We start from the raw sequence: 11,034 nt of genomic DNA, 5'->3' as shown, positions 1-11,034 counted from the left end.
CTAGCAAACTCAACCAATTCAAGATAACTCTCAACAACACGCCACAAGCCTCACAGGATCTACTGAAAGAAGAAGAAACTACCATGGAGGACAACTGGAAAGGTATCGAACAAGCATTAACTTCAACGTATCAGGCAGGAGATTGTGGGCCGCAACAAGCATCATCATAAGAAATTCATCTCTATGCGAACTCTGGATACGATTCAGAAAGGAAGAACAGGAAGACCGCAATTAACAATAATGGTCGAACTAGAACGGAGAAAGTCAAGTCACAAGCCGAGTACACTGGAGCGAAAAAACAAGTGAAGAGGAGCACTATAACTGATAAACAGAAATATGTGGAAGACCTAGTACTGAGAGTGGAAAAATCAGTAAAAGAAGGAAGTATCAAACAACAATATTGCACAACGGAGAAGCTGGCAAGGAAATATGGTAAACCAGAGAGGTCTGTCAAGGACTAAGGAAACAGGTCAATCACTGAGATTTAGGAACAGAGTAATAGGATTATAGAACACTTTGGGGAACTCTTCAATATATCTATCTGTTTTATTATATATATATATATATATACCAGCATTGCAAATGAAGATAGCCAGTGTTGCAGCAGGAAATGATTGGCAATGCAGGAATAGTATTCCTATTATTAAGGAAAGCAAAGAACTCAAAACAACCTTCAGCCATCATCGAAGTTACATGTTTCATTATAGACGTCAATATGGTTGGTTTTTTTGTATGGAGCTGAAATTTGGAGGACTAGTACAAGCATCACCAAAAATTTCACAGGTTTTTACAAACAATTGTCTGAGCAGAATACTCATAGTCTATTCGCTGGGCATCATCAGCAACAAACCCCTCTGGCAGTGATCAAACTAGATTTTTGTTGAAGAAGAAATTAGAAAACGATGCTGGTGTTTGGTTGGCCAAACATTGCGGGACTCATCAAATCCTTAATGTTGAATGGTTGTAACCGAAAACGTGGCAAGACCCGAGAACGCGTTGCGTCAGAAATTAAAGGCAGACACCAAACTGATGTGTAATATTTAGCAAAGACCGAAAATGAAACCCCAGAACACAGTTGTTCGGAGAATTCTGGTCGTTTACCTGAGCTGTACGAGAAGCAAGGGGCGTAAGTTCATTTGTAGGTAATGTCAATGATGAAACATAATATTTATCAACTTAAGGCAGGAACAAATCGATTCCTCTTTTTTCATAAATTTGTTGTCTCTCCTCTGCACAGTGGTTCATATGTCATCATATTTTGGCTTTTCGAATAAGTTACTTCTTATCGATTAGCATTACTGCTAGTTTTTTGTCTATATTTCATCTGGACTTAATACATATTACCGAAAAATCTCAATTTAATCCAAACCGAATTCAAGTGTTTTCCTTGAGTAACTCTTAATATAATACTGCATCCTTCGAGAAACCGCTTTGCATTCGGACCAATCCTGTCATACAATATTCGAAAGAAAAACTTATTGACAGTTTTCTAAGAGGGAGTATTTCACGTAAAATTACAAATGCTTTTACTACAACAGTATTTGTAGAAAAACATCATTAAAAACAATTGATGAAGAATTATTTTCATAGGTGTCGTAATTTACAAATTAGTTATGCAAAAACATACTACTCATTAATAATAGGAAATCTATCGATGACAACTTCGGTCAATAAAATGGTTAAATAAATACAAACAAACCTTCATAATAAGTTCTCTCCACGTTAATATAAACCATATTATCTATAGCAGTTGCTGATAAGCCGATAAACGGTAATGATGAGCATTGGGTTTTGAGTCGTGGATTTAAAAATATGTATTCTTTGAAGGAACCTGGTGCATAAAGTCGAAAATCTATTGTCCCCCATACATTGGGTTTTGGAATTAAGGATAACTTTAGGAGCGAATAGGCATTTGGTACAAGTTTATTTTTGGGAGTCATCGACTCAAGCGAAACCAATCCCACTTGCGGTTCCTGGCTTCTTGGCTTTAAAATGATCAGCAAACGTGAGTTAGTGTTGAACATTTTCAAAGGAAAATAAAATAAATTTTCATTTTCAGTAAAACATAAAAGTAAAAACAATACCATAACATATGGAAGAGTGGTTTGAATACTTTACAAAATCCTAATTATAAAGCATAGTCAATACATATGATCATGAATTTAAACTTAATCTGAAAAAACTAGGAGTCAATCAACATTTACTTCTCCTTACTTATGTATGTTGGGCTTCATGAGGTCATCATCCTGAAATCAAAATTAAAATCAGGAAATTCAGTCCCTAACAAGCGTCTCTGCCTAATTCTGATATCCAGTCATTTCCGACTAAGATCTGTAACATCAAATCACTCTTTATTACATACAGCTTTGAAATAGGATTCACTTAGAATACTCGTGTTAATCAACTCAACATGGTTCAGTCCCACAGTTATAACAATATTTTCATAACGATGAAGTTCTTTTATATATTGGGCATAAATTAACTGATACAAGAGGTCAATGGGAGATGGTCGCTCACCATTGGATCCCAACTCAAAGGTCTAAAGGTCAAGTGTTTGTTATCGGGGCCGAAGGACTTGGGCTCGATTCTCAACTTCGGGCTAGCGGATGTGGATTCCTGAGAGACCCCAAACTATAATGAAACGACTGTCCAGTGTTACCAGTTTTTCAGTGGTTGTCTAACTTTGATCGGTTGGTGACTTCAATAAAATCCAACGATCGCTAGAACCCCAAACTGACAATACGGTGCTCTTTCAAAAATAAATGTTACCATTAGTATGTGACAACAAATATGATTCTATAACTCTGACATATCGGTGTTAGAGTGATCTGCTTTTCATGAAACCAACACTGCATGAATTGTAACATGTCTTAATTCACGTTGTTTACTTCGCAATACATTATCAGAGGAATCACCTTCAAAAACTAAGTAGTTCTTATACTGTTGTCAAAATTCCCAACACCTAGTCGAACTAAAATATCCAAGTTATCTTTTAACTCTGTAAGCCGTGAGTGTCTGTTACTCACTCGTAACAATGAGCAATCAATGAGATATAGTCGTGAGACAAAATGTTGAATAAAATTGAGATAAAAATTTGAGTCATACCATCTGAATAGAATAGTTATTTTGAGCGGTGATTGTTAATGTCTTCGTGAACACAGATCCAAGGGTGGAAAATGTGAAGGTGATAACGAATGGCATGGTGGTGATTGGCATTACTGAATAACGAAATGCTATATCACACTGAGAGTCAGTACATGTTTCGTTAAAGTATACCGTATTAAGTTGTGCTGTAATTGAATCTCTGTAATAATCAAGAAGAAAATACTGTTTATAGTAATAATAAGAATATTTATTATTAACTTTCAGACTAATCAAGATATATTAATGTATTTATTGATTTTTTAAATTTTCTGGCTTACAGATAGTTTAGTGTTCAATAAAACTACTTGTGAACTCTGATTTCAGATGAATAACAGAGAGTAGGTGATTGTGTCTAATTTAAACATGATTGTTGTAAGAAATATTATTCCCAATTTAAATATCAATATTTATGATCATTGAATGATTCAACTCTACGACGTACTCCAAAACAGAGTTTTTAACTTCTTTTCTTTCATTATTAAGACACTACACTGAAGAACATATATTCACCAATCACTGAATGAACTAATTTCACCCTTGATTGTGTAGCCTCCCTAATATGCAACTGAAGATCAAACAGTTTTAGGGATACATTTAGTAAATTGAAATAGTTTTTACGACCAATACTTGTCATGTACTGATGACAACGTTACCTATGAATAAAAGTGAGAATTATCATCAAAATATTTTCCAATCCTGATGATGTTTATAAATGAAGAAATAGGTCAATTAAATTATAGTTGACTTGTTAAAATATAATAAAGGTATATGTTTTTTTGAGTTTGTCAAGAAAAGGAAAGTAGAGTATTCCAGTAAAACTCGTGTACTACTCAGTTAGTCCGCTTCACTACTCATCATGATAAGGTTTGATATGGAGAGAATATAACATCGGTTATAGATTTTTTTGAAGATTAGCCGTTAAAACAAAGTGTCACAAGTTTTCCTAGTTTTCTTACTTAATGTTACTTATCCGTAACAATGTGTCATTGAAACTATTAATTTGATTGATTTTAGTAGTCACAAAAACCAATTCCTAAAAATTTCATAAACACATGAGAGGACTGTGGTGGTCGGTATTCGATATATCCCTTAAACTTCGTATACAATTCGTCTTGCTAACCGTCCTATTTAACCCCAACGGTATATTATTCAGAAGGCGAATACGAAGCGTTGATTACGTTTATTTCGAGACCACACACACAGATGTCCAAAATTACAGATGCATTAAACGAGCATTAAGAGTTGTGTCGAACGGCAAACAGGCAAGCGAGCGACTGAGCGAATGTAAGTAATCGAGTACAATCAAGAGAGAAAGAAAGCAGAGTCAATCATATGAATAACATGGACATATATATAGCATGTGAAATTAATGAGTAATCGAATCAAATAAGCGGTTAGTAGTGAGACTAGCAGAGTGAACAAATGCGTAGGCCGTAAGCAATATTCAAGCATGCGTATATCATACAAGCACAAAATAATAATAAGGGTACAATAAATTGTTATAGTGCGGATGACTTTGTCCGCTAAATAAGTTATAAAAAGGGCTTAACTGAGTTAAATGAGAATAAACCCATTTGCACGTGAGTCGCTATAGGACAACTGATAACTTCACCTGGATCCAGATCAGTTACAGAACATTCTAGAACAACTGACCCCAACAATTTGTTGCACTAATTAAAATATGTTGAAGTGATGAACAAAGAAAAAGTCCAAAAAGATGCGACAGATCAAAGTGAGCAGAAATTTATAAAAATTAATAAAGAAAAGATAAATCAGTTATCAGTGGAAACCTCTATGAAAAACGTAGACGAACTGGACGTATTATTCCATTGTATGACCATATAAATAAGAAAGATACTCCTACACGTCTTATATTAGATATGTAGAACTCGCCATATCATACAATCGCCCAATGGCCAGCTGAAATCCTATGACCAGTCAGGAATCAACTCAGTAGATACACCACTACTGATTAGTCTGATTTTGTTGATCCAATATTAAGTGTCAACTTAACCGGAAAGAAAATGACCTCACTAGATATTGCCTCTTGTTTTACAAATGTGACGGAGACAATCTGACTACGACATGATTATATTGAAAAGACAAACTCCTTGTTGGTGTTCCAATACACTATTTGAAGGAACTACTTATCCGATGTGCTCTGGACGTCTGACTTAAATTTAACAATGCATTCTACAGACAAACTGATGACGTAGCAACAGGGTCACCACTCGGCTCACTTATAGATGACTGCCTAATTGCTAACCTGGAATACACTATTCGGACAACTTCTTTCTATACAAGAGATACTTAGACTACACTTTCAATATTTGTGATAAAAATATCACTGTCACAGATATCCTGAATGCCTTTAATATCTGTCATCAATCAATTAAGTTCAAAGTGGAATCAGAGTCGGATTCAGAATTCTACTTCTTGGAAGTTCTGATAAAAAGAAGAACTGACGATTCTCTACGAAGATCGATATATAGAGAGTTAACATGGAATGGTTATTACATGAATTTTCAAAGTTTCTTTCCACTGAAATAAAAGTGAAACCTGATCCATTCTGTTAGTGGTTTAGACGTATCTGTACCGAAGTCACAGTCGATATATGACTTAATAAACTACTGCAGATACTGATCAACATTGGATACCCTGTCTGGCTGCACAAAGAATTACAGAAGTCAGTCAAAAGCTCAATCTTGGAACATCTAGTCAATTCCGGCCACTCCGCCACACCGAAAGCCTGCTTCAATATCATACATACAGTCAGGGGAGTCAGCTCAATAGGAATGCGAATGAAAAACTTATGTACATCATAGACTATTGCCGTCCACCAGCTTAAGCGTAAACATTCCGTACACAAACAGTATGTTCAGTCTCTCATTCTTCCATGATCTTAACCACCCTTCCTATCTTCTATAATCCATTTTATTTTTATTATATTATTCCTACTTTCCAATTGTTTTCACAACTATTAAGTAGCAAGTATTACACGTTTTGAACATCCTGCTCTTAATCGCAATCAAGTGGAAAATTATCTTCACCTTACCACTATTTTACCAGACGATTATTACATAACTTCCTTTCATATAATGATCATAGAAAAAATAAAATGGGTACACTTAAATGTTATTACTTACGGTTTCGTAATGTAAGAAGGTGATACAGGAGCCATAGTTTTCAATAAATATCCAACTGTCTGGATATTTTGTCTAAATATGATACCATAAGCTGGATTTACTTGTATCACGAGAGTGACTGGTGTGTAAACTAAATCCTCAAAAAATTTCACACGACATTCAACAATAGCGGTAAAGTTGACCAGTGGTTGTGAATTTCGTGGTTCTATTTTTTCAATCGTAAGTGTTGGAACTTTGGAGGGCTGTATTCAGGAGGAGTTTACAAACAGCAACAATGAGGCAGATTATAGTTTATAAAGTTCTAAAATCAGTTTACATTCGTTTACAATTTTTATGGGTTTCAAGTCGAGTGACAAAGCTTCTGTAAGCCGAATTTGTTTCCGTCTAACACTGGTAAACATATAACTGAATAGAGGAAATGACCACAAAAGCGAAAACTTTCATCATAAATACCAGTATCTTTCTTATGAAATGTCATTCTTTAGGCAGATAAATAACAGTTATTTCGATGATTCACTTTCCGTAAGTATAACAGCAGAATATTTACAAATAAACTATTGCATAATAATTGACGTATTTACAGATATGAGGAATAGGATAAACAAATATTTAATACTAAAGTCAAAATAATTTCAGAAAGAAAAGATATCTAGATCAATCTTTAATCGTTATCGCCCCTCTCATACAACTTTTCTTTACCAAAGAAACTGATGATCAAAATATGTAACAGTGAACGGTTATATTACAGTTGTTTCCAACTGCCACTTCATTCTCACTATGGGAGAAATCAGAATATTTCCATGATTGATTTATAATGAGCGAATCAATGTTGCTTTATAGTATGCATCATGTATATGGCCCAGCAAAAACACAGTTAAGAATCTGAAAGCAGTGGGCAGATTCCCCGTTCAAGTATAGGATTCATCACAAATGTGTATTCACAATTGCATCAATGATTGAATCCACAGTGTTGAATTCTGCTGTTGGAGTTTTAACCTTTAGATCACTAAGTCGTAATCGAATAGTTTACACTTACGACTTTAATGGATGTGTGAATTGTTTAGGATAACCCAAGGCAGTAATACAAGTATTTGGTGCAAACAAATGATTTCATCAAACCTATTAATTTAAAACTATAAATACCGATAAAATTAGCACCACTCTCACACATTGCACAAATCACATTTTCTCACACACTCGGATACAGATGACTACATACAAATATTCCTAATATTAGATCCAATTTGACCCGACTGGCATGACAATAGCATGATCAGACTTGTTTCCTTTGTACTAAATACGTGATTTGTTCCTCTGCAGTATTTAAACTTGTACTGATATGATTCATTGGTCTATTCTATGAAGAAGTAATTCATGCTGATTCGTGAAACATCAGAAATACAGTTTCCTATTCATTAGGCTACTACAAATATATCACTGAAAAAGGATCCCATGTTATTTCGTGAGATATGTGATATTGCAAGCAATGACTAAATCACAATCGGAGTACGACTGACATGTGAAATCGGTCGTCTGTGATATTGAATCACATTTTGAGGAGTAATTCTATAACTCAGTTAATTAGTTACATATGTTGGTTATAGATGCTTAATTGTATGATATGGTAAATCTGTATTCGCACATTTAATTCTTAATTACCTGATAATAAATACTCCTCAGTTCGAATTATGCAAATCCGTCAGTTAATCTGACTAAAGAAATCATATAAGATGTAATGTATTCATATATTATTGTAATTTATATGCAGGGTCAAATAAATCCTTACCACCAGTCTTTGTGTTTTCAATGTGTATCATCGAGTTCGGGGTATCCATACTGAGCACATCTCAATAAAGTATTCCACAAACATATCACTTTACTATCATAAACAATCTACACAACGCTCATTTCAGTTGAAATCATTAAATGGCATGCTGGTGATGATATTTCAAAGTAGACAAATTCAATTTAACATTCTATTTTATGGATTTGCATTCTATTAATTTTTATTTTTTCAGTTTCTCAGTCACCATTGAATATTCAGAGCTATCAATTTAACATTTCATTTGTTCGAAAAGTTAGTAAAATTTCTAAATTGTCAAGTTGTTTTAAGGTCTCTGCTATAATCTGTTTGAGAAAGTAGTAAATCAGGAAAAAAGCACTTTCAGGATTAATCCAGTAATAAAATTATCAATTAGATTGTAATTACATTGATAACTTGGTCAGTTATTCCTTATTCCATCTCGATCACCTAGTCAACTACAAAAACATATAGATACACTATATTTCAGTAGCAACTCGATCATTAACTCAAGATATGCATGTAATATATATAGGATAACATCAGATGAAGTTAGTTGTTTAAACGAAATATATTATCGAAGTATGTGCTTTAGATTAGATTAGACTAACAAATAAAAAATGAAGTAAACCTACAGGAATAATCGATGGTGGTTGGACCATAGAATTTATTGAAAATACAACATTCTGTGTATTCACAGCCAATGAATTTGCACTTAAAGTAAATTGTATTTGGATCACATCACCAGTTACGTAACTGGTGTCATAGCATAACTTAATTCCAAACACATAATTATAATTGATATTCACGGCCTTTTTATTTTCGATTATACCAAGTGGTGTTCTACTCCCACTTCTTCGTGAGTTCAATATAGTGTATTCTGATATCAATCTAACCTGTAGTGTTTGAAAGTGAGTTGAAAGGAGAAGAAAGTAATCAAAATGTTGTACAATCAAATTGCTTAGTGAAGAATATTCATTACAGGCAAAGAGGAACAAATAAAAGTGTTGAATTGCAAGCCTAATGGAAGTGTTAACCTCTTTCTGAGAAATACTGGTATCGGATATTATCGTTCAGAAATAGTTACCTTCCATTAACAGTTTCCGAATGTTTGAAATATGACTTGAATATTTTGAGAATAATTGTTGAAATAAAATTACCTGTGAATCCATGGTATAATATAAATATATTGATAATTCAATGAAATTAGTTTTGTTATGTTTCTCATTTACTAGATTCACATCTAGTGAAGTAGGGAAAACGAGTTTTTTTCGATTATGCAAATGATTGTACTATAATTTCCACAATATGTGGTTTCAAGCAAGATGTAAACCAGTAACACGTCCTGTGACTTCATTTCCACTCCATATAGCTAACCTTTGAAAATCACTCTGAACACGTATTTTAATCGCTTTCATCAGTAGGGGTTGTTCCATACAAAACGAAATTTATGTTTCCAGGAAATAAGGTAATTTGGCCTTCGCCAAATAGTTATATCCTGTACACAGGTGTTGACGTCTACATCGAGACAGGGGCCTAGTAACTGTCATTTTAAACACAAATGCGTTCTGTTCTCAACTGTTAAGTCTAGATAACTGTTAGCTTATTCACTGAGTACAAATTCATTTTTAAAGATTTACTTTTTCCTCTGCTGATATTAGGGGCTGCGTTCGATCAGTTGTAGTGACCTACTTTTGTCAAGAGAATGCGATTGGTGTAATGGAAACAATTAGTATCATAACAAATTGTACCAGGGATTGTTTAAACGTACTTGTCTGTTTAAGTGTACCAAAATACATACATTCTTCCGTTGCTCGTGACCTTGCACGAATTCGGTTACGCTCAGTAACCTCACTTGTAACCTGGCATGATCTCGGTATTCTGTCGATACCATGAGATCGCCAATAAATACATCTCGACTACAGCCATCAACTGCCTTCTGATATTTGACCTACGAGGGATCTTATCGGTTAACTGGCACACACTCTTCCTGTAGTGGTGATCATAGTCAACCGCGGATCGCTCCGATATCACTTTTCCAAATACCTATAAATAAATTACTACATTTATTACCAATTTGGTGCTTTATCCCAAAGCTGCTAGAATTTTATGGTCAGTCATAATCTTAAAGATATCCTTGTCCTCATTAACTAATTAAATCTTCATAGTGAAAACTTTTTCATGTTTCACTGCTTTTGCTTTCAGTTCAAGGTTCAAAAAAGGACGATTTCCGAGGGCCAGTAAATATATCGGATGTTAGTGGCTCGTCGATCAAGTGTATGATTTACCGAGATGCAAAACAGTAAACTTACTTTTCGTGTTTGATTGTTTTCTTCTAGCAAGTAATCAATGTAACACACTTCTCCAAGTATTTTATTTTGGATTTTGGCCTCAAGAATATAGTAAGAATATGTATTTGGTGTGACAGTTAGTTGAACTGTGAAGAATTGAGTCTTTTCAACCTGATTCAAGACTGGAATATTCTTTATTGAAATAACGCTTTTCATATACTATATATTTGAAGAAAAGAGGTAAGTTAGTTTTTACAGAATACTTAAAATTAATCTTACCGCAGTGAAATTTTTAAATGAGGAGACTTGACTCTCACAAACATTCACTGTAGAATTTTCTCCTGTCGGTGAGACCTTTGCTTCAAACCTGGTTGATATTAAGCCATAGTTAGAGATCTGAATAAAAACTGTTAGACGAACTGAGCGGTTGGACACTGGTAAAGAAGTATCATAAGTCCCTACATCAAATTTGATGAAGCAAAATATAGATTAACATGTAGTTTTCCAGATATGAACAACCAGTCTGAACAGAAATACTTGAAATTTATTGGAAATAATTATAAAATGAAACTAACTGAAAAATAACGATCATCTCCGGATACTATTGAACGATGTTTCAGGAAAACAGAAACATGATTGTATTGGAAATGAC

General features: G+C 34.1%; 1 protein-coding gene across 1 annotated transcript; it reads right to left on the bottom strand.

The window, feature by feature from the left end:
* Positions 1 to 3,099: 3,099 nt before the first annotated feature.
* On the bottom strand, positions 3,100 to 9,263 carry MS3_00010940 (uncharacterized protein; the record flags this gene model as incomplete). Its single annotated transcript, XM_051219352.1, has 3 exons — positions 3,100 to 3,304; positions 6,291 to 6,532; positions 9,252 to 9,263. The coding sequence occupies 3 exons, from the start codon at positions 9,261 to 9,263 to the stop codon at positions 3,100 to 3,102; spliced, it is 459 nt and encodes a 152-aa protein (XP_051066711.1).
* Positions 9,264 to 11,034: the final 1,771 nt, after the last annotated feature.

The sequence above is a fragment of the Schistosoma haematobium genome, chromosome 4, assembly GCF_000699445.3.
Source record: "Schistosoma haematobium chromosome 4, whole genome shotgun sequence".
NCBI lineage: Eukaryota > Metazoa > Platyhelminthes > Trematoda > Strigeidida > Schistosomatidae > Schistosoma > Schistosoma haematobium.
Note: the sequence above shows the minus strand (reverse complement) of the source record. Positions and strands in the feature narration are given on the sequence as shown.